This window comes from Pteropus alecto, unplaced genomic scaffold (genome assembly GCF_000325575.1).
Source record: "Pteropus alecto unplaced genomic scaffold, ASM32557v1 scaffold86, whole genome shotgun sequence".
In the NCBI taxonomy this organism is placed as follows: domain Eukaryota; kingdom Metazoa; phylum Chordata; class Mammalia; order Chiroptera; family Pteropodidae; genus Pteropus; species Pteropus alecto.
In genome coordinates, this window is record NW_006442109.1 from 4,921,157 (window position 1) to 4,945,999 (window position 24,843).

General features: G+C 31.4%; 2 protein-coding genes and 1 non-coding gene across 4 annotated transcripts in view; 2 read left to right on the top strand and 1 right to left on the bottom strand.

Moving 5' to 3' along the window:
- ERO1A (endoplasmic reticulum oxidoreductase 1 alpha) overlaps positions 1–17,740 on the top strand; it is a 36,292-nt gene extending 18,552 nt beyond the window's left edge. Inside the window, exons 7-16 of one of the 2 annotated variants that reach the window (XM_006920183.2) lie at positions 572–692; positions 2,642–2,688; positions 4,841–4,852; positions 8,451–8,477; positions 8,577–8,669; positions 9,550–9,796; positions 10,265–10,334; positions 13,213–13,299; positions 13,387–13,520; positions 14,705–17,740. In XM_006920183.2, coding sequence (XP_006920245.1) covers positions 572–692; positions 2,642–2,688; positions 4,841–4,852; positions 8,451–8,477; positions 8,577–8,669; positions 9,550–9,796; positions 10,265–10,334; positions 13,213–13,299; positions 13,387–13,520; positions 14,705–14,765 — 899 coding nt within the window. In that variant the 3' untranslated portion in view covers positions 14,766–17,740. The remainder of the gene's footprint in view (positions 1–571; positions 693–2,641; positions 2,689–4,840; positions 4,853–8,450; positions 8,478–8,576; positions 8,670–9,549; positions 9,797–10,264; positions 10,335–13,212; positions 13,300–13,386; positions 13,521–14,704) is intronic. The other variant, XM_015596005.2, reaches the window with a different exon arrangement.
- Positions 8,738–8,856, top strand: LOC112469879. Its single transcript, XR_003042742.1, has one exon. It is a non-coding gene; the product is annotated as a 5S ribosomal RNA (ribosomal RNA).
- Positions 17,741–18,327: 587 nt separating the features above from the next.
- The window catches only part of GPR137C (G protein-coupled receptor 137C), a 49,447-nt gene continuing 42,931 nt past the window's right edge, over positions 18,328–24,843 (bottom strand). Inside the window, exons 4-7 of the mRNA XM_006920184.1 lie at positions 23,548–23,697; positions 22,186–22,311; positions 21,895–22,013; positions 18,328–21,179 (exon numbers count right to left, since the gene is read on the bottom strand). Of these exons, the coding sequence (XP_006920246.1) occupies positions 21,002–21,179; positions 21,895–22,013; positions 22,186–22,311; positions 23,548–23,697 (573 nt within the window). The 3' untranslated portion in view covers positions 18,328–21,001. The remainder of the gene's footprint in view (positions 21,180–21,894; positions 22,014–22,185; positions 22,312–23,547; positions 23,698–24,843) is intronic.

Genomic DNA, 24,843 nt, shown 5'->3' on the forward strand with positions numbered 1-24,843 from the left:
GAGCCCCTGCTTTTAACTGCTCTGCTCTGTTGGGCAATTAGGTTGCTTCCGATCTTCCATTTTATAAACAATGCTGACACAAATGTCATCTTGCGTATAGCTTTTTCTATATTTAAGATTATATCTTTGGGGTAGCTTTGTAGTGAATCTTGATGGTGCTCCTGTAAGATGTAAGTATTTGGTAATAAACAGTGTATGGTACTAACACTTCTTCATTTACCTTAGTTACTGTTGAACCACTGTGGTTTAATGTGGAGGGAAATGTATAGTATAGTCTTTATATGCATAGTTTATGAAAATTGAATAACCATGTTTCTTTGATTCTAAAATTCACATTTTTTTTTTTTTACCATTTTTAAAAGCAAGATGCTTTTGTGTACATTTAATGTGGCTGTGTTGGTTCTTTTCACTCTTATTGTTCTCCTGAAAAGTTGTTTTTAAATCCCTGAGGCATTGATACATCTGTGGTGCCTTAGAATCAATGGAATACAGTCTTGTATACTTGTATAGGTTTGTACAGGTAAATGAAAAAGGAAAGGCTTAATAAAACATTTTTTTTTTTTTTTTACAGACATACAGTCTCCTGATGCTGAATATGTAGATTTGCTCCTCAATCCTGAGCGCTACACGGGTTACAAGGGACCAGATGCTTGGAAGATATGGAATGTCATTTATGAAGAAAACTGTTTTAAGTATGTGTCATTTTCACTTAGAAATTTTTGGAATATGTAGTGGTTTCTCTTCATAAACAAATAAACAAAAACCTAAAGATTTAAAAGTAGAAATCAAATTCACTTTGTTAAAGGCTGTATTGAGACACAGAAACTTATTTATTTATCCACTTCTCTGGGGAAACACGTAGACATGTTTCAACAAATATTTCTTCCTTCTTGAAAAGACTTAGAATAATATTAGACTTTTATGAGAGCATCGTAGGCACTTAAAAATGTTCCTTGAGTGGATTATAGAATCTCATTTTAGATATGAGGTGAAAGGGAGCCAGAGAGATTTATTTCATTTTCCAAGATCACATAGTGGTAGAGAATAGAGTAGAATATATTAACTCCTAATTCTCTTTTTGGTGCCTTATACTTCTCTTTTTGTGGCTTAGTTATTTTACCCACTTTAAAGTTAAAGTTAAATTAATTTCAGAGAATAATTATAATAGCTAACACTTTTGAGCATCACAGTGTACCAGGCATTGTGTTTGCTAAGCATGTTAACATACATTTTCTCCTTTAGTCCATGCAATCACTCGGTGTTGTAGTCGTCACTGTTCGCAGGTGGAGAAACAGAGATTTGAAAGCTGATTTTAAATGATTTGTCCAGAGTCAAAGATCTAGTAAGTGGAAGAAACCACTTTATACTCAACCACCACAATGGAAGCAGTCAATTTAATCACTGGGTGACTGACACATGTTTCTTCAAGTTTATCCACTTGAGAGCCTCTAGGCTCTAACCAAGGTGCTTATTGATTTTTGGAAAAAATTTGTATGTGTGTGTGTGTGTGCATGCACGTGCGTGTGTGTATTATGCTATCTCAGATGTGGGGGAAATTCTTGGAAAATCTTTGGAGTTTCCAGATATGGAGATAATACACTTCATTTTCTGTAAGTCAAATATAAACATAAGAAATCAGCAAGTAGGTTTATACCAATAAAATATCAGAGTGTTCCTGTTTTTGACTTGAATAATTGTTCCAGTTTGGGAAGTGGAGAGTGTCAGTATTTACTCATTTCTGCCATGTGTTTCATTTAAATTCTCTTGACTATTATTCAGAATATTTAGTGTATTGACTTAATTTAAAAGTTTTTTTAAAAAAATATGAACTAAAAGAGAGTTCTGTTGAAGCACTTGTTAGATATTATATTATAGTTCTTTTCTAGCTAATTTATATTTTGATTCCCACAATATTTCTAAAATATAAACAATGCAAATTGAGTATGTTAAATTATAGCTTACACATTCTATTCCAAAATGTCTTAATCTGTGCAAATTTGTAAAATTTAAATAATGGACATTAAAACAATCTCTACACTTTACTAATGAAACTAATGAATATTTATTTTGAGATTTAAAAGCACTTTGGTGACATATTAACTCTCTCTTTTTTCTTATTAAAAAATACCTTTTATTGAAATCATCACAAACTTGATGGCCACAGGGCAAATTGATGTACCTAAGATTACCTAAGTGGAATATAATCTACCCACATTGTCTTTTTTCCTTTTTTATTTTAATGTTTGTTTTGGGTATTTATATTTTTTGCTTGTTTGTCTTTCAATTAGGAGTGCACTTTGTGTCAGACACACACAGGTGTATATAATATATATAAAAACATACTAGTGACTCTAGGAGAAGAGCCTGAGTAGTATTTTTTTCCTTTGTTTGAAGAAATGCTTAGGAAATGACTTTGGCTGCTATGATGGGAAAAGATCAGAAACTGTTATCACTAAAACAAATAACTACCACCCTCCCTTAAAGCAATTAGAGAAAACTAAATATTTTATAAGCTCAATAAAACAATTTGATTTTGGATATAGTCATTCAGAAACTGTCCGAGATAATTTCACTTTTACTTAAATAATTACAACATGATAGGTAACATTTATATTTTATACTTAATTTTTTTTGTTTCTAGGCCACAGACAATTAAAAGACCTTTAAATCCTTTGGCTTCCAGTCAAGGTGAGTTATTTATTTGCACTACTATGTTATTTATCAGCTTTTGTTAGATGAGGAAGGATAAGGCAAGATTAGGGTTGGCAAGAGCATATGAGATCGTATAGTTCTGTTTCCATAGAAGCTATGCCTCACCCTTGCAGAGAAATTGATTTTTAAAATAGTTACACTAAAGTGAGGAGTATTTTTGTAATTAAGTTCATGCTACTAGACTGTCATGGGATGAATATTAGGTTATATTGTTTATTCTATTCATTTTTTGCAGAATGTATATTCAGTTTTTCTACTATTTTTGTTCATTTTCTAGTTAAATGAATAGCTAAGAAACTTCTGCCTCAAATCTTTCCTAAAACTTAAAACTATTGTATATTGGGAGTCTGATTTCAAATTCACATGTCTTTACATCTCATTAACATTTTTCATTTTCTACTTATACTCAAGGTCTGGTCCAAATGCTTCCTTTTCTATAAAACTTTCTTTGATCCTCGTAACTGGAAGTAATCTCTTCTCCTCATGAAGTGATCTTAAGTCATGTTTTGTTTCTCTTACAACTCTTTCCACTGTCTAGCATCAGTTTATTATTATTTATATATCTATTGCTCTACCTAGTACTTTGGACATATGGACAACATTTTTTGGTTTCATTTCGTAATCTAGAGTCTAGTACATCACAGATGCAGTTTGTTAGATAAATGATGGTTGAAAATTGTCCTCATTTAATGGTCTCATCTACAACAGTGAAAATCACTGTTCCTTCAACAAATGATTATGTACCATTTACAGTGTGCTAGGTAGGCACTGTGTAGGTGCAGAAGTGATGTAAAAATTGAAATTCACAAACTCTTCTCCAGTTTATAATAAGCAGTTATACTATATATCCCTGTTCTCTGAATATGTGCTTACTGATAAAATCTTTGATGTGCTTTTAGCAAATGTGTAAGGTTTTTATTTTTAAAATTTATTTGAAAAGCTGCTCATCTTGTATGGTCTGTAAACATAAATTTCCTCCTGGAAGGCAGTGAGATTGTATCATTCCCTAAATGTTGGCAGACTGGTCTTTCTAAGATTAGAAATGAAAGAACATCTTTAAACAAGGCTTTTGGTTTATACAGAGTCACATATGGTATCAGTGGAAGATATTGATTTAATATCAGATGAAATGCAAATTCCTAGACAAGAAGTGATCTTCACTATGAACTCACATTATGATCTGATAAGTTAATTAACCACCCTCACTTATCTTAAAGATAAATGGGAACAGTTTAAGTGTTTATCATTAGGGAACTGGTTAAATGATTTATGGTATATTCACATAGTAGAATATAGCCATTATAAATGTTGCTGAAAATTCGTATTCATTTTTATCAATACCACACTGAGGAAAAGCAGGCATCAAAGCATTATACAAGTATGTATAACACATTTTTGTAAAAATATAGTATCTAAATATCTATACACAAAGAAAAAGGACATTTACCAAAATGTAAATGGTATTTATCTTTGGGCAGAGGGAGTTATGGATAATACTTATTTTTACTTTATCTGTGTTCTTTTTAAAAAAAAAACATATATTTGCAATGAGCATATGTTACTTTAACAATCAGACAATGATGGCATTAAATAAAACTAGGCAAAATGAAGATAATTTTTCAGCGTAAATGAGCAGCTGCATACAAACTCTTGAATTGTGCAAAATTTGAATCTTACAAAAAGCTCTAAAAATATTTCTGAATAGAGTAAAATTTTATGATGTCAGTCTGGAGGTTTCAAAACAATAACAAATCTGTAGCAGAAACAATTATAGCTTTAGGATAAATAAATGTGGAAAATAACTAACTGTTAAGTCCTTAAGATATTAAGAGTACTCTCAGATGATGGATTAGATTTTCTCTCTTGTTAGCCCAAACTAAATCTTGTATGAGCCAAAAATACTCTTTATCCAGGCTATTGGAGATGTTGCCATTTAGTCAAATCAGGCATAATTCCTACCACTGATAAAAGTTGCAGTCAGAAGTATCTCACAGATTTTGCTTATGTGGATGAAATGATGAACTAAAAACAACCATTATAAAAAGTCTTATTTTATGGAAGTGTAGCATTTTTAAAAGGGGCATCTGGAAGGAGTTTACAATAATAAACATTTTGTTTTGTTTTTCAGGGAAAAGTAAAGGTAAGTATAATTTCTTTATCATACATTATATATATGAATTTGCTTATATATTCAAACCTTTTTCTTTCTGCATCTGAAACAAAGAGGTTAAATTTTATTTCTTTATCTAAAATTCCGGAGGTGAAAGCAGATTAAGGGAAAATGGCTGTGCCTGGCATCAGACAGTAGAAACACCCTGCCTCAGCCTCAAGTAATTTACTTGTACATTTTCCCTTGGCATCTAAAAACACCCTCTCCTTTACTGGTTGACCTCTAGGGTCTGCTGGGTTCTAGGCATGATCACAGTGTTGATCTGGTTTCCAAGGCTTATTATGCTGACTCTTGGTTGTAGGTATCACTACTAACCATTTAAGTTAATTGTAATTCTAAAAATTTTAACATATTTTTGGTTTACTTTATCTTTTTAAGAATCTTTTTTTTTGCTTTATGAGTAAGATTGGAATGATTTTTGTTACTCTTAAGGTCACGTGTTTAACAATATTAAATAAAAGACTAAGTAGTACTTAGCTTTAGTCTAGCTAGATGAAATTGCTAAATTTGCTAAAGTGATGTATCACTTTCCTCTTCCTCACAATTCTCTATCTTCTGAACATTATTTTTATGAATTGCTTTTGCATTATGTCTAAATAACAGAATACTAAAGTCTGATAACATTGCTATTTATTATTATACTTTATATTATATTATAGCAATGATAGCAGCTAAATAAAATACTGAGTCGACTGTACTATTAGGAAGAGAAATAAATCTGTAACAGTGAGATTATTTTTCCAAAGATACCTATTTTGTTACTGTTAGTGGTGATCCTATAATTTTCAGTTTTTAGTAACCTTATTCTACCTTGGTATTCCTGGTCCTATGCTATATTTCAGCAACATCAGAGGAGACTATTTCGGTTTTTCAATACTATTTGAAGATCTTTCATCAGAGAAAACATTGTTAACCTGTGGAGGCTGTCCTTAGAGAAATTATCTTATTTATGACTATAAGTAATCATTTGGTCAAATGTGAAAAAGTTATCTCTGACAGCTGTCATATTAGGTGATTATCTAACTGGATCAGAATCAGGTCAAGTTGAAAATAGCTACTTCAGGATTATAAAACTGAACTAAAAATTTCATCAGAAGGCTAGGTCTCAAACAATATTATACTCCTGGCTCCCTTCCAATTCATGGTCCAAAACTTGAAAGAAAATGCTAAAGGTTTTTTATAAGGAAGCACATCACTTGTAATCCCATAACCCTAAAATAATTGATAATGATAATGGCTAAGACTACATGCCAGTACTCTTCTAAGCAATTTACAAATATGATTTCATTTAATCCTTCTAATAATTCTAGAAGTTATTATTTTTATCTCCATTTTATAGACAGGGAAAAATGAGTCCTAGAGTGGTTTAACAACTTAGCTAAAATTATATGACTTATAAGTAGCAGAATTTGAATTCAAATCAGGCAGCTTGGCTCCATGGTCCATGTTCTTAGTTACTAGGTCATACTGCCTCTCTGTTAACATTTGACAATTATTATTATTAATATATGTATATTTTCATAGTAGGTATATTTATACATTTGTACATTATTATTCCCATTGTCTACTTGCTTCCCTAGCCTATATCTTAGTCACCTCAGGCTGCTCTAACAAAATGCCATAGACTGGTGATTTAAACTAAAGACATTTATTTTCTCACAGTTTTGGAGGCTAGAGATCCAAGGTCAGGTTGCCAGCAGCTATGGTTCCTGGTGAGGACCCTCCTCCTGCCTTGCAGATAGCTCGCTTTCTTGCTTTATCCTCGCATGGCACAGAGATAGAGTTCAGGTCTCTTCTTATAAAAATACCAATTCTATCAGGGGGACCCCACCCTCCTGACCTCAACTAAATCTAATCACCTCCCAAAAGCCTACCTCCAAATACCATCATTCATAGAGTTAGGGCTTCAACATATGAATTATAGGGGGGACACAAATATCCATAACAGCCTGGATTTTTAGAAATGGATCTACTAGATCAAAGGATATGGACATTTTAGGCTCTTGATACATATATATGACCAGATTGCTTTTTGTCATTGAAAGGATGTGCTACCTTACACCCACAATCAATGTGCCAGCTAGTTTTACCTGACCCTTGTCAGCATTAAATATTATCATATTTTTATCTTTACTATTAAAAGTGGTATCTCTATAGTTTTAATTTGTACTTTTTATTAATAGTGAGACTGAGCAATTTCTATTATTACTATTTGTATTTTTTACTTTGTGAATTCTCTATATTATTTGCTCTTTTGCGGGGGCGGGGGGATCATTTTTTAATTGAAGAAATTATTAAAATTTTTCCCCCCCATCCACCTTTCCTCTGGTAACCACTAGTCTATAGTCCATGTCCATGAGTCTCTGTTTGTCCTGTTCATTTGTTGCTTTTAGGTTTATATCCCACATATAAGTGATATCATGTGATTTTCAACTTTTTCTGTCTGGATTATTTTGCTCAGTATGATGATTTCAAGGTCTATTCATGTTGTTGCATTAGTTGCTCATTTTTAATGGGTACTTTCACATTTTTATTCAGTTTATGAGATTTTTACATATTTAGGATATTCTTTGTTGTGATTGCAACATACATTTTACCTACTTTGTTGTTTGCAATTTGCTTTTGTGAAGTTTTCTGACAAACAGCTTTTTAAAATTTTCAAATAGTCTAATTTATTGCTTATTCTCTTTGTTATTTCTTCCATTACTTTTATACCCATTTGGTTCATTTTTAATATTACTATAAGCAACTTCAGTCAAAAGAACTATATAGTACAATGTTTGCCACCTCTAGCAAATGCATACTTAGAATCTTTAAGTAGTTATAATTATTTCTTATGATGTCTTTTTATATATTATTTCAAATAAACATTTTCATGTATTGTTATTTTCGACATTCTTGTCATTTTAGTTTTATATCATTCTACAATGTTAACTAGTTATATAGTATTCTATCATGTAACTTAGGCATTATTGTACATTTTGATTATTCCATGTTTTAAAAATTACCTATAATTATAATCATCTATCTACAAATTATACCTCCCCCAATATTGAGTTATTTTTTTAGAGCATAATTCTAAAGATATAAGTATATGAACAGTGATCATATTAGGTCATAGAATATGTGACATTTGGTTTTTGTAACATTTCTTTGGTCTGCTTTTTGAAATATTGACTGGCATATAATACTATGAGCTATATACAAATAACACACCTCCAATTTTACTTTGTTATTTTACTTTTCAAATTTAAAAAACTATATAATGAGTTTTTAATTTTCATAGCATGAGCTGTTATCAAGGCTAAGTATTTTTCCATGTATTGATTTACTATTTAAATTCTGTTTTGACCTCCTATAGAACACTTTATTCTGAAAGTTATGAGAGTGAGGCTACCTAAGGCTATGCTAAAGCCTTCTAAAGACTGACCAGGAGAGTGGTACTTAACTGAATCTACACTAATAATGTTTCTCCTTTATTTGGAGAAATTGCAAATAAACTTTGGACCTTTTGAAAAACATTTTGGCATTTTTACAATCTTGTGACTTATTTTTCTTTTAATTTCAGAAAATACTTTTTACAGTTGGCTGGAAGGTAATTGGAAACAAACAAATTTAAATGAAATTTTTTCTCATTTTTAAAGATATGAAATTAATTTTATAATCTGACAAGTTTCACAATTACTTTTCTCAGGCCTCTGTGTAGAAAAAAGAGCATTTTACAGACTTATATCTGGCCTACATGCAAGCATTAATGTTCATTTGAGTGCACGATACCTTCTGCAAGGTATGTTCCATTCACTTTTATTCATTTTACCATACTTATTTTCAGGTATTCTCAAAATGTCATTTACTGTCTATGGCCATGCCACCCTGAATGTGCCCGATCTCATCTGATCTCGGAAGCTAAGCAGGGTGGGGCCTGATTAGTATTTGGATGGGAGACCACCTAGGAAGACCAGGTGCTGTAGGCATTAAAAAAATTAAAAAATGTCATTTACCTAAACAGGAAAAAATTGACTCTGTTGAATATTAGGCAAAAAAAATTCATTATTAAATGGTAGCAATCAGGAATATAGGAACTATAGATACAATAGGGAAAAGTTCAGCATTATTTTAGCTTTCTACTTTCTTTTAAGAAGCTGCTCAAAATTTTACACATCACTTTGGAAATGTTCTTTTGTTGTGGGAATTAAAATAACTTCTAACAGCACAGTTTGTTACTCATTAAAAATTACTCTTGCATTTGTGTGCTAACTTCAAGTATGGAGTTTAATAGGTAAAAGCATTTTCTGCTGCTCTTTATGCTTTAAGAACGCTGTTGAAAAATGACACCATGGTTGATTTTCATCAGTAACATATTTCTTCTGGAATTAAAGTATTTCTTACCTCTTAGAAATAAAATACAGTAACTTAAAAAAAAATAGGGCTTGAAAACCTGGTTTCTCTGTAAAATATTATTTTCCTTTTATGAATGGGTTCTAGAAGCTAAAATAATATAGAACTATTAAAGCCTACATTATATAAAACAGTTTTCATAGTTATAGTAGTGTGTATTTTAAAATATAAAATGACATTAACTTCTGCAGGCATAAATAACCTAGGTAAAATGAAATTTACTTAATTTATAAATTCAAATTAAAAATTCAATTCTTCTTTCTTCTCAGATACCTGGTTAGAAAAAAAATGGGGACACAACATTACAGAATTTCAGCAGCGGTTTGATGGAATTTTGACTGAAGGAGAAGGTCCAAGAAGGCTTAAGAACTTGTATTTTCTCTACTTAATCGAATTAAAAGCTTTATCTAAAGTGGTACCATTCTTTGAGCGCCCAGATTTTCAACTCTTCACTGGAAATAAAGTTCAGGATGCAGAAAACAAAATGTTACTTCTGGAAGTACTTCATGAAATCAAGTAAATTATATTATTACAATGTATGCATTAATAGAAGAGTGACAAGTGGTATCCAGATTTAAATTCTTAAATATTCACTTCAGAGAAAGAAAAACTGTTTAAAAAATAATTAAAAGCTAATTTTATTAATAGGTCTTTTAGAATTGTTTTGTTTTTGTTTTTGTTTTCACATAGCTATTAAAAGGCATATATTTTCAGTTTTAAGAGCCATTCTTTTAGTAGTTGATACCTGCATTATTTTCATATTTAGTTGAACAGGTTAGGTTTGAGACCAAAATTCTACTATATTATAGTTAGCTTTTAGATTTGAGGGTAAGAATTTGTGTGGGGGCATCAGAATGTTGATTTTACTGTATTTTCTACTCTGTTTTAATTACATTATTCATCACTGACCAGCAGAATGTTATAGTAGCGAGACTTTTAATATTTTATAATATATGGAAATGAATATTCTATTTTAAAATGCAGGTCATTTCCTTTGCATTTTGATGAGAATTCATTTTTTGCTGGAGATAAAAAAGAAGCTAACAAACTAAAGGTAATTATTTTTATTCTGTAATTTTTAGATACAAACTCTTATGCAGGTATGAATATAGGCCCACGTTTTATACTTAACAATAAATCTTTACATACGTACTGAAATTGTAAGAAAGGAAGTCTAATGTCAGGTCCAACTTAAAATCTAGTTTGTGTTATGTTCAAAATAACAACTGAAATCCATGTGTCACTGCACACTTTACAGATGGCTTTCATATCAATGATGTCATGCAACAAATAGAGGTTATAAATTAAAGGAAAAGGATCTAGAGCATGAGTGGCACTATTTGTCTTTGGCTGATAAGAATTCTGAAAATGGTTTTGGTTAAATTACAGGGTCCTTGTTAGGGAGAGAAGGCAGTATTTTGTCATTCATCTTACTCAGTGTGACTAAAGGCATTTAGGAATGCCAGCATGCAGTTGTGGAAAGAACGGAAGACCTGATACCCCACAAAATGGGGTTTGGTTTTGCCATGCCTCTTTTAAAAAATTTGCTCATTTATTTATATTTTTAATTTTTCAATTACAGTTGACATATAGTATTATATTAATTTAGGTGCACAGTTTGCCTTGCCTCTTAATAGAAGTATAACCTCAGGCAAGACCATCTTTGTGTATCTTTGCATCAAAATGCTACAAATATAAAATATTACTAGATTTATTAAATGCTTATTATGTACACAGAGTATGATTTTTGTCATTAAAGGGAGAGACAGCTTCTACCCTCAAGGGATTGCTAGCCTATTTGGGAGTCAAGTAAAATTATATTACTGTTACAAAGCTGTAGGTAAGTAAAGGCAGGTGGGCTTCAGGAGCACTGGGCTTGATCTAATTTCATCAGAATATTTTTAACAGTCTTCCTCTAGTTCTTATTCTTAGTTTCTTTCTATAAAGAATCTGATTTTATGCAGTTTGCAGACAAAATGCTTTTTGCACTCAGTTTTTTTGCTGTTAGATAATAGTTATTTTTGACCTCCCATCTACCTCCTACTTAAAGCATTCTTGCTAGAAATACATACCTCAGTGCTTATATAACCTCCTCCAAAGCTTCCAGGAACTTAGAAGTGAGAGGAAAGATGCTGTAATGACTTTTTTCCCTACTATTTTCAATATCTTTCTTATTTTTAGGATACTTACTGGTTTATTGGAGAGTGTTTTGGCATCCACTCTTTTTATATTTTGCAGATTAGAAATATTTCTCACAATATTTTAATTTTATCAGAATGGAAACACTCAAGTTTGATGTCCTATGGAGTTTAACAGATAATTTTTCTGAATCCTTATACAAGAAAGGAGTTAAAAAACAAGAAAACTTGTTAATATCATAGATTTACTTCTTTAAAAAAGTAGTTTATGGTGAACATCATTGATTTGAATAGTAACATAAGTTCATTTTAAAATCTCATCTTGTCTCCTTTTTACCCTATCAGTGTATGGTTAGAAATAGAGGACTTGCATGAAAGAGAATTGTTTAGTGTTCAATTCAAAATGGAATAGGATTTCACTTGAAAGCTTATAAAACATTTGAGAATAATTGGATGAGAATTTTTTTTGTGTGTGAGAACCACAGCAAGCTGATTATTCTACCTACTGACTGTAATTTTAAGTGTTGACCTAAAAACTACATAAACAAGGAGAATTTGTAAGCTATTTAGGTCTTGGTTATTTTAAGGATCACAAATTTTTCTGATCTGAGATCACTTTGGAATATAATCACTTTATTGGATACTGATTGTTATTTGTGGAAGTCAGAAGGTTTTTATCGTCTTCTGAGTTAGTAAATTTCTAGCTTATTAATCTGATTCGACCATAGTAAGTTCACTTAAGCACTGTGCTTGGTTTTAATTTTACAGTGCTCTTTTGGCTATTGTAAGCAACCACGCTTACTCTCTGTGTATGCCGTACAAAGATTTACTCAAGAGCTACTACATTCAAGTATTCGAATTAACAAACATAGATTTAAATACAGAATTCAGACAATGTCTACAAAAGCAAGCACAATCTTTTATAACAGGTATCCATCCTTTACAAAACACAAAATATAGAATATTGCTAACATATGGTAATTAGTAATAATTTGGGCTTTGTAGTAATACAAAATTTGTATTAATAAAGATACAAGATCTGGGATCCTAGTAAAGATCTTTTACATATTACAGCTGTTTCAAAGTCTCAAGGTGAATGAAGCATCTGGGAAAAGACTATCCCCAGAGTAAATTGCGGTCTGCTTTAAATAGTGGGTTCTAATCTTAGCAGATTTATTCCCATTTTCAGATCTTTGGTACTCTTCTCTTCTGGTTGAGCCCAGTGTGTAGTTTATCACATAAAAAAAAAAAGAGAGAATATGCTTCCCAAATTATAGGACTATTGGTATAACTATTATGAAGCCAAAGGTTTTTATTTTTTTTCTTCCTCCCTCCTGCTTTTTTTTTTTTTTTGGTAAATGATGCCATCCAACCCCTCTCCCCCATCTCCCAATATTGGCATATAGTTAATAATAAAATACAACAGAAAACCTCAACTCAGTTACCTTTGTATATATTTGCAGATAGTTTAGCTTTGGAATCAGGTAGGTCTGGGGTCTAAGTTTTCTATTTACCACGTATGAGAAATTACCTAACCTGGCTGAACCTTTTATTTTAATTCAGTAGGTATATATTATAATAATATCTCCTTTTGGATTTGTGGTGAAGAAGAAATGAAATTGGATATATAGATTCTGGTGTGTAGTAAGTGTTCAGTGAATGTTGATTTTAATTCCCTTTCCTTTTTTGGTACTCTATAGTGCCTTGTATAGTGTTAGGCACATAGAAGACACTCAGAAATTAGTATTTGACCATATACTACAGCTTAATACAATTTTGTTAAATTGTTTTTAGGAGGAATTTCGACTGCATTTTAGAAATATTTCAAGAATCATGGATTGTGTTGGTTGTTTCAAATGTAGACTGTGGGGAAAGCTTCAGGTAAGCAAATGTAACTCATCTTTTATTTTTGAATTATTCCTTGCACAAATAATTTGTTGATTTTTCTTTTTCTTATTTCTATTATAGACTCAGGGTTTGGGTACTGCTCTGAAGATCTTGTTTTCCGAAAAACTGATAGCAAATATGCCAGAAAGTGGGCCCAGTTTTGAATTCCATCTAACTAGACAAGAAATAGTGTCATTATTTAACGCATTTGGAAGGTTAGTTTGAATGTACTGCAATTCTTTCTGCTAGCCAAGTAAGTCTAATGCAACATGTATACTTTCAGATAAAACTGGGTAAGGAATATCCTTTATGGTGAAATTATCTCACTATAGAATTTTATGATCTTAAATGAAATACATTAAGTATGTCGACATAATCATGATTAATATACTGATTTATTTCAATATTCATCTTTCTGAATTTGTATATTTTTCCTAGTTATTTAAAAGTAATTTTTTTATGGTGCCCCCCAATTTTTTTAAGCCCCTGGGAAAATCATGTTGTTTAATATAGGTGTACCTGTAAAGTTTCTTTGTGAATTCACCATTATGTAAAAAGGTTAATAATTCTTTTAAAAATAATTTCAAAAAAACTACTAGAAGATAAGCTTGAAAAATAAGGAGTTTACAATATAAAATTTAAGTGAAGTGCATTTCCTTCTGGCTTATCATATGTAAAAAATGTAGAGATTTATAAAAACTAATATCGTCTAAAGACTGCATTTCTTCACTTAAAACAATTTTGATTTTTATACTTTGGGTTTAAAATAATTGACCCTCAAAATTATTTTATAGTACACAGAAGCTTGATAGTTATATTTCATTGAGAAGTCTCCTTTTTTCATGGTGGAGAGCAGAATTAAAGTACATTTGAAATAATGAACAAACTGTAGTTTTTATAAAAATTAGTGAAAATAATTTGGTCACACGTTTACTATTCTTACTCTTTAAAGTCAAAAAGCTTTGATTCTTTGTATATTTACTAAATATGGTATATTGATTAGTTTTCAGTACTCATATACTTATGCATATTTAAAATGAGTATTATAATGCTTATATACTTTATACTTATGTACTTTAAATGCTAAACATATGAATATACTTATGATTACTTAAAACACCTAAGTATTTTAATATTGATGTACTTTGCAATTCTGTATTTTAAAACTTAAACACTGAGTTATGAATATGTGAAAATTACTAATTTCTAGGCAAGATTATCTTAGTTTTACTACATCAAGTTAAGAACTAAAGTACATCAAAGTAGATTAAATGGTTTATGTGCCTTTAAATTTGTTGAAATAAAGTTTTTTCTTTGCTCTAAAGATGCAAAGTGAGTAAGTTACAGAGAAAAGTTATCTAAGATTGTTTTTGAGTGAAATTTTGCTTTTTGGTTACAGAATTTCTACAAGTGTGAAAGAATTAGAAAACTTCAGGAACTTGTTACAAAATATTCATTAAAGAAAAGGAGCTGAATTGTGCCTGTTTCTGGATAATGGAGGTCAAAGAGTGGAATTTCATTCAAAGGCATAATAACAATGACAGTCTTAAAGCAAACATTTTACATAAAGCTGCTTTTGTAAAAGGAGAATTATATTGTTTTAAGTAAACAAATTTTTAAAATTGTGTTAAGTCTATGTATAATATTATTGTAAGTAAAAGTAACATTTAATAATGTGGTACACATTTTAAAGTTTAATATTGAATAAAATCAGGATTATTAAATTTACATATGGTAAAACTTAGGTAAACGATGTTTTAAGTCTCTCAAACTGAAATTTTGTGTAAGAAGATGTAATATAAGTAAAACTATGGCCAATGTGACAGGTGTTTAATAGAAAAATGCCGAGGAGGCTCTTGAATAAAGCATAATTAACAGCTTAAAATTTTTCAATACTTTTAGAGTTAACAGAATTAGTAAATAAAAATACAGAATGCCCAGTTAAATTTGAATTTCAGATAAACAACAAATAGTTTTTTAATATGAGTATGTTGCATGCAATATTAGGGATATACTTATACCAAAAAATTTTTCCTTATTTAAAATTCAAATTTAACTTGGAGTCCTGTGTTTTATCTAAAATACATTGGTATGAAACAAATCACTTTTAGAATTATATTACTATTTTGACTGGCTTGTTTTGGTGTGTAGAAAGATACAATGACAACCAAAATGCATAGGGTATTTCTAAAAATGTGAGTTTAATAGATTTATATATTTATTCTCATAATACTTTACCTAATACTGAATACAATTTGGGGAAAACTTTTTATTTTTATATAATTTTAAATTCATGGGAAGGTTTCCAGGATAATACAAAGAACTCTTTTACCCAGATTCACTAAGTGTTCATACTTGCTTTATCTTTCATGCTCTCTCTGTGTGTATACACATATTATTTTTTTCTCAATCATTTGAAAGTCAGTTACAAGCATCATGCCCTTTGAACCCTAACTACTTCAGTGTGTAGTACTGAATAATTTATTTAAAATTATTTTTTCAGAAAAAAGTAGAACTGTAGTATGATAAGCCTTAGAATAAGGAATCACTTTGAGTTCCAATCTGAAGTTCTTTTTGAGTTTTGTTGCCCTTTTAATGCTTGATCTGTATAGGGCATGTAATTTTTGTTTTGTTGTACATAAGATTCATTTCCTTTTTCTCTCTAAAACTAAACTGTAATTTTGGGAGGTTTCCATTAGTAGAAGCTCTTCAATGATAAAAATATTTGAATGGGTTGAGGAATTTTTATCACATTGTAATTGTAGGGAAGAAAGAAACTGTATACCTCAAAATCATGTGCCTCTTTATATGTTCTTATTAGGTATACTATGTTGAGATGCTATATTATTAATAAAGCAGGGTTTACTTATATAATGGTTTAGAAATGTCATTTTACACTGCTGTATACTTTTTCTTCTCTCTGTCCCCAAGGACCGGTATGATGCCAAGCACATAGTGGGTATCCAATATTTGTTGAATGAATGTATGAATATGTATTCAGTATATTTTAAATGAATAATCACAGAGCTAAGTTTAACAATATGTGTTATAGTTTTCTTTCCCCCCTCATTTGAATAGGCCAAGAAAAGAAACACATTAACCTACTAGTTAAGTCAATATTCTTGGAGACTCAAAGACCATGAAGTGAGCACCATATATAAAAGTTTAAAGACATTTGTAGTACTCTGAAGATATGGTTGATTGGTTTAAATGGTAATTTTGTCTGTATACCTCTCTCTCATGCCCCCACCTTTTGACAATGAATTTTTTGGAAAGAATATTCCAGTCTTCACTTTGTAACTTCTCACTTGCTCCATAACTAAAATCTGGCATTTGGCTCCATAGTTCTTAACAATCTCTTCCTTTGAAGTCTAAAATCCCAGTTCTAAATCCATAGTTCAGTTTACAAGGCATTTCTTATTTAACTTTTTTTTCTGCATTTGACACTATCCCCTTTGCCCCCGGTTTCCTTTTATTTCACTAGCTCCTGGATAATTCCTTTTTAGCATCTTTTCATTTATGCCTTAAATGTTATTCCTCAGGCTTTCATTCTTGCTCTCTTAAAAACCACTACTTCTCACTTTTGGGTAACTCCAATTCAATGATTTCTAAATCTCTATCTTTAGCCCAGACTTATCATTCCATCTGTCTACCACATATATTTAGTTGGTTGTCCCACAGATACCTGAATGTCTTAAAACAATCATTCTCTCCCAAATCTACTCTTACGCCTATTTTCCTTATTCTGGTTACATTCTGAACTATGAATGTCTAAATTCTCTAGGCTCACTCCTCTCCTCCATCTTCATATCCAATTAGTGTCTAAGCACTACAGGTTTTTCTCTCCATATATGATACATCACTGTCTTTCCACTTTCATTGCTCTTACCTAAAGTACTAACCTGTCTCCTTATAGCCAGCCTGTCTCCTCTTTTTGCTCCAAAATGCTACCAGAGTGGGTTTTCTAGAAGCACTCTAACAAGGTCCTCTGATATGTACCTCAGTCCCATCTCCCCTAGACCCCATGTTCTGATAAAACTGACTTACAGTTCTTCAAATGCACCATACTTTGGTCAGGCCTCCATACTTTGGTGCATGCTGTTCTCTTTGCTTTTAGCATCCTTGCCATCCTTCTCCACTTGGAAAATTTCTATGTATCCCTGCAGGCTCAGCATAAAGCATCACCTCTGTGAAATCTCTCTTGTTCCATACAAGGAGGACCATATCTAACTTTTGTGTGTCACCACTGTAATGACAACCTACCTCTATTGTGTCACTTATTGTACTGTATTGTCTTTTTTAAGCCTCCTTTACTAGAATGTGAGCCCCTTAAGGGCAGGAAAAAGAACTTTATCCATTTTTGCATCTCCATAGCATAGTTTTTGTTATATGAACATTTAATAAATGTTTGTTGAATAAATTGTTTTTAAAATGACTTTATTATATTAGGTCATACTTTCACTCCAAATATTCTTTACACTGGGTCAGTAGACTCCCAAAGATTTGTGGACTTTAGGGGGTCAATAAAGCTCCCGAAATTGTATTCAAAATTTGGTGTGGTATTGGCAGGTTATGAAAGGAGTCTATTATGGAAAAAAAGAGTAAGACTTCTTCGTTCAGGAGAAAAGGCAACATTGCTGAGGAATTTCTTGAATAATCAAAGAATAGCTGCCCAAGACTATAGGCTAGATAAATTTATTCCTGTTTAAAATTCTAAGGGAAAAGAGAAAGCTGTTGTAAGTTATTTCATACAAGGGTTTTTCTTAGCCTACTATTTGAATAAATATCCTATCTGATATCGTATTGATATTTTAAAGTATATGGCAGTTCATAGCAAATTAGTGTATAATATTAAGGGTAAATGATGTCTAGATGTCAGTAATTATAAGCTCACTCACAGCAGACTATTATTTGTAATTCCTGATATTTTCTCTTTCCTTTGGTAGCACTAGGGTTCCTGTCCTTATACGATAGAAATTCAGTGTAGTCCATAAGAGGGATTAAGAAAACCAGACCTCCAAATAAAAGCACAAACACTTTTATTTTTAACAGTAGTGTTTTGTTACAATTTAGTGAAACAACAAGTAAATACATTCATTGCCCACAGCTATACTTTTACAACCAGTTTGAAACTGATTATATAGCTGAGAAACACCATTAAACAATAAAAAAAAAGGGAGCTATGCATTAAAAAGCCACTAGCTATAAATTACACCTTTCATAAAACTACGACCAGCTATAATGAGTGGTAAGAGTTTCAAAATTAATGGCCACCCAAATGAAATGATAAAAACAAGTACTGCTAATCACTGTAGAAATTACACACTTAAGCAATGAAATGCACTGTTCTAAGGAACTGAAAAGGAAGGTTTGAAATTGTCGTCATGTGCTTCAGTGCAGGATGAACAGGGGATCGGTAGCCCTTTGATTTTATAAGCAACTCCTTCTTTCGAGACCAAACTTAAAGTGCTCCTAGTGCTTTGGAATTTTTAAGCAAAAATTGGGCCAGAAGCTTACCTTTGTCTTTGGTGATACATTGTGGGAGATGTATATAAAGAGACAAATGCAAGAATTCAGGTACCCTAGTCAGTGGTAAGAGTAAAGTTATAGATCTCAAATTTGGAAGAATCAACTGATGCAGCTGAAAGAACCAAGTTGCTTTATCTGATATATTTTTTAAAAAGTAGTCTTTGCTTATCTGGTCAAATAGGAACATTATCTAGAGACGTTTTACTAGAAAAAAATTTACTTTATTTACTTTGAACCCTGAGGATTAACAAAGACAACACAGATCTCTTCAGATATCTCTAGATAATTAGCTACCTAACATTATTAGGAAAATAGTTGGTATTCTTAAAAGTAATCTAATAACTGAAGTTATTAGATATAATATACTCAGTTAACTGCACATTATGTTGTCACGTAAATACAAAGTTAACTTCTGTATTATAAATTTTTAAATAGTTTGGTTATAATGAGAGAACTTACAAACAAACAAAGTAACATTTTAACTATAGGTTTATGCTTCTGATTGAATTCAAAGTCATTTTGTATGATAAAAGGAAGAAATTTAATTGGCTGCACACCAGCCTCCCAAAAGATCGAAAGCATTGAAAATTTAATTATTCCTTGGGGTTTCACCTACGTTATACTTTTGTGAAGTTACTGCATCCATTATTAAAAAGTTTAAAGGTATTTTAAGTAAGAGTAGAAATAAAATACTACTTTCCAAGCAAAGTAGACAACAGAAAAGACAGTTGTATTAGTTCCAGTTCTGAAGAAATAGATCAGCAGACAATTGTATAAAGTTAGGCATCTTTCTTTAATTAGGCATGTTGTGACGACTTCCCAGTGTTGCCTGTTCCCTTGGCATCTTGAGGTATTCAGCATCTCCTTTCCATATAGACACTGATAGAAAGTGCATTTTAAAATTCTCTATTATCTTGGCCTACTATATATTTTTTTAGATTTGGAGCAGGACATTCAAGGTAGTTTTAATGGAATTCTAACAGTATTCAAATATCGTTAACCACTGGTTTTATACTTACCTAGTTAGTACCTTCACATGAGTTTGCTTATTTAGTCTAGTGCTGGAATTTGAATTAAATTTAATTTGGCCTTGCCCATATACAATATATAACAATGTGAAAACTAAAGAAGGACTTATGCTTTACAAAATATTGCACTTGAGTTCACTGCAATAATGTATCATGATTAAATTTACCTGAGGACAATCCTGATTTTTTAGGTAAAATCAGTTATATCTTGTTTCAACTAAATCAAATGTTTTTGAAATTGTATTCATGTTTTAATTTAGAATTGTATATTTTATGAATAATTCTTAAATGCATCTATAAACTTGTTTAGTCCCAAGAAGTTTCTACCAATATCTCCCTATGCAAAAATCACTATTGCTTTCTTGAAGAATCATGCTTAAACTACTACACATATCTTAATCATACAAAATAATCACTTAACCAATTCTATTCAAAGTAGCCACATAATTTTCACTGGTCTACTTTCTTCTTGAAGAAATGACTGTGGCTTTCCAAAGAACACTGCTGGTCATCATGGTAAAGGTTTACTACTATCATTTAAAAATGTGATTGTTTGAATAATTTTAGTTGGTATTTACAATCATGCTTAAAAGAACTATATTCAATGATTATATATTTTTAGTAGATTTTTAAAAAGAATAATACATTTTTATGCCTTAATTCTGTGCACTGTTCACTCTGTAAAATTTTTATTGGGTAAGAATTCCACATAGAGTACACCACTGAATATTCAGGCTTTGATTTTAATAGAAAAATTACCTCCTAATTTGGTGTACAACAACATCCCAGTGTGAACACTGAAGTATGACTTTGGGGACTACAGTGTACTCTTTAAGAACAAAGATAAAAGTGCAAATAGGCAAATATGCATTTGATATTCCAAAGTCAAGATGTCTGGAGGCCATCAAGTGCCGTAAGGTCTAATCTCTCTTTTCTCACACTCCAAACTTTCCATTTTACTTCACTTTACTGTGAAGAGGTCAAAAGTAATAGCCATATCCTCTGCTGAACACAGCCACATTTCCAGGCGTTGTTTTCAGTTGCAACAGATAATGGAATGTTTATGTAGATGGAATTTAAACGCATTGAATATACACATTCATGAAAAACAACTGAAGAATCACCACTTGGCAATGCTGTCAGTTTTGTGGTGTTACATATAAGCTATGGTGATTGTTCAAATCTAAATTACTACAAGTAAAGAGCAAAGGAGCAGTATCTGTGAGAGGTCCATTCAGGTGGGGAGAGACTGTATAACTGTTGCTGCCACACCCCGTCATGGTGCCATACCAGCCCAAACCTTGTGAATTTGATAAACTGCAACAACAAAAAAAGCCATAGAACTATGATCAGGACATAAAAAGACACATTGACATTTTTAGTTTTCAATGAATTTTATAAAAGTTAGTGTCAAATATACTGAAATATGTTCTTTGCTAAATTAACATAATAACTTTCTACAAACTTTAATGACTTTTATCTAATATCCTTGATTCTATATCATATATTATAAAAAAATGACTAAATGCCACTCAGAACTAGGACTTAATTATCAGATAATAATAATAATAGTGTTTATTATACACTAGGCTATATTCTAAGTCATTTGTCTATACACACACACATAGAATTATATATACATACACACACACCCATTTAATCTTCACAATAGCCCAATAGGTTCTATTACCACTCCTACTTTTACAGATGAAAAGCAGGCTAAATAAGCTGAGGTTAAGTAACTTGTCCAGATGAAATAGGGATTACAGAAAATACTATATCAAGCTGAAAGCATCACACAGGTGTGTATTAAGGCTTCTACTTTGCCCTGATACACAACTAATGTCATCAACCAACCCCCACCAGCTTTGACCAATAAGGGATCCTGAAATGAAATGGTGCCATTTTACCTCCAAGGCATTTCTCATATAAACGTTGCATATGAGCTTAGAGTCTGATGATAGTTCTTAAAGGTACAGGTCCCACCATGGGTTCTTTTTAATCTATTTCAGTGCTAATTTAGTACATCTACCTTCCTTCTCTTGAATTTCCCAGTCTTGGCAGGTCATCATCACTATCATATCGTCTTGGATTGTCGAAAAAGTAAGCTCTGGAACTATAACTGTGACTATTTATCATGCCAGCAGGTGCCTGTGAACAAAGTATTAGATAGCTCATTAAGATATACTTTTCGACAAAGAAAGGAGGCTGAGATTCATAATGCTTTTTAGTGTTACACTTTGCCCCAAATAGTAAATCAGTATAAATGTTCCATTCTTTTTAAAAATAAGAATAGTCATTAGGGAATATTATGATATCATACCAAATTCTGGTTTAATCTCTGTGCCCGGAAAAACAGTACCACCGACCATGCTGGCACGTGTTCCCACAGAAAGAGGACCATTCCAAATACTATATACTCTTCTCCACTTATGTCTTCTACATGAGCCTGTAAATAGAGTATGGCAAAGCAATTTTGAAATCTGTTTTATGTATAAGCAATCATCTTCCACAATCAACTTGCTTCAGGTAGGGTAAGCTAAAACATATCAAGTACAAACACAAAAAACTCTAAATTAATTTCCCATATTTTGTGTTTTTTTTATATAATGATATTTATCCTCTAAGAAATGCATTGATGTTAAGTAGAATAAAAAGGTATTAACTTTTTTGAATGGATCGATTTATGAAAACATTTTTAATATATGGATAATATAGAGAGATCTCATTTTTAGTCCCATAGTCAAAACAGGGTTATAAAATAGACTACTAGTTCCAGCTGCTCTATAGACAAATAGCACTTACTCTGAGTTACAGCTGTAGAGAATATAACATTTAAGTCACTCAGGTCTTTTGTTACTTAAAATATGCTTTGGGGCCTAAACTCCATATTGATGTTGTTTCTATTCTACTAGATGTTGGAAGACAGAAGTGGGAGAAAGAATGAAGAGAATCTGCCACATGGAACCACATGTGAAAATTCCTTCTCCATAGAAAGGTAACTGAAATTCTGATAAAAGATGATTCCAGGATTCCTTAAATTCAGTACGAAGTTAAATTAATATAAATAAAGATATGACATACTAAAGATAGTATGTCAAACTGCACTTATAGAAGGGAACAGAGCATGTTGGGAGGTTAAATATGCATAGCTAGAGTACTGAGAATTACTATAGCAAACACCTGGACACCCAAAGAATGCTCTCCCATTATCAAGACTGACAATGCCAATTTTCATAAAAGTCACTATTTAAAAACATCTGAAATTGAACCAAATATTTGGGTTAAGTGTAGTTCTTGGGTAAAAGAATTAATTTCATCCTAACAAATTAAAGACATGCCTATATTCACTAGCTAATGACAGGCAATCAATTTATCTAGGGATATCTAAACACTATCCTTTAAAAATTTGGTAAAATAGGTTTATGACCAATAGATTTTTGGCACTATTAGTATTATTTACAAAAAGAATAGAAAATACTCCTTTAGGAGAAGTGTTCTGAAGAATGATTTCAAGTACCACATGTAAATGAGGATTTTTAAACATAGAATTTTAAGTATGGTTTTTGATAGTAGCTAGAAATTCCATAAAAGTGTTTATAAGTCAAACACTTAAAAAGTTCTCCTAGTGAAGGCTAACTTCATTATCATATTATTAGAGTGGCAATACATGGTAGGTACTTACCTTAGCTGAAAGATTATCCCAGCCATAATTAAATGGACTTTCTAATGTATCCTGAGATATGGTGATCACCACCAAATTATAACATGCTCTTGAAGAATAAAGAAGAATGACTACAGAGCCTACAACAACAGTCTGGCACAGAGACATACCCTAAAAGAAATAAAAATCATCATCATGATACTCTGCACATTTGTCATGAAAAGCTGTTCATCCACATACAATATAGTCACTTTTGCAATGCACTCCTAGAAAACATTGAATGAGCACCTATTGAAATAAACTCTTTAATATTTTGTTTTATAATTTCTATTCTTAAAACCACTTGCGTTTAAACTATCCTATTAATACAAATAAATTCTTTGTCAACTTGCCCAAAGGCAGCTGGAAGATTTGTTCTGCTACAGTTACCTTACTCCCTTAACATATGAATAAACAAGTTGGCATAAGGTCTAAGCTATAATTGATATTAATCAGAGAGGTAGTTTAGTCATAATGAGAAAAGAGTGGGGAATAGAAGCATTAGTCCATTTAATACTCTTAATTTCCAATAAGACAAAAAATTAGAATAGAAATACAGCTCTTATGTTATTTGCTTCACTCTATTAGATTCTATTAAAGGTATTATATTAATCCCCTACTGATACCATTACATTAATTACGAAGTGATATAGCCATCAAATGCACTTTCGAATCCATAAAATTTTAATACTAAGGCTTTTCACTGTTTCCTATATATAGAAAATCCTTATAACTTAGTGTGTATATTAGAGAGGGGTGAGTATCAACTTTTGCAGGGATCTTAACTTAGGGTCTGTATTTCAAAACAATTAGTTTCTTTTGTAATCCTATTTATCTTAAGCAATAAAAACATTATTCTGAGAAGAGACACAATTGCCAAAGAGATCCATTGCAAAAAACACTCAGTATGGTATTTTGTAATTTTATGTTTTGGTTGTCACAATGATTAAGGTGTAATGATGGCATTTTAGCAAACAAGGTCTAGCGATGCTAGATGACCTGCAATTAGCAGGAGAGTTCTCCAAATAAGAGAATTCTTCTCTGACCTTTATAACTTTCCAATGTCCTCCTGGATATTCATGAAGATGAAAAAAAACCTGTTTATAATGATATCAGCCAAAACCTAATTCTGTTGTACATAGAAACAAAGTTTATGTTTGCATAGTTTTAACAGATGCCAGCATTTCCAGAAACACATATAACAGGGAAATTGAAGGAAATTTGTCCTTTGTTTTGTTCAGAACTTTGTCAAGAATAGTCAAATATTTCAGAAAATCA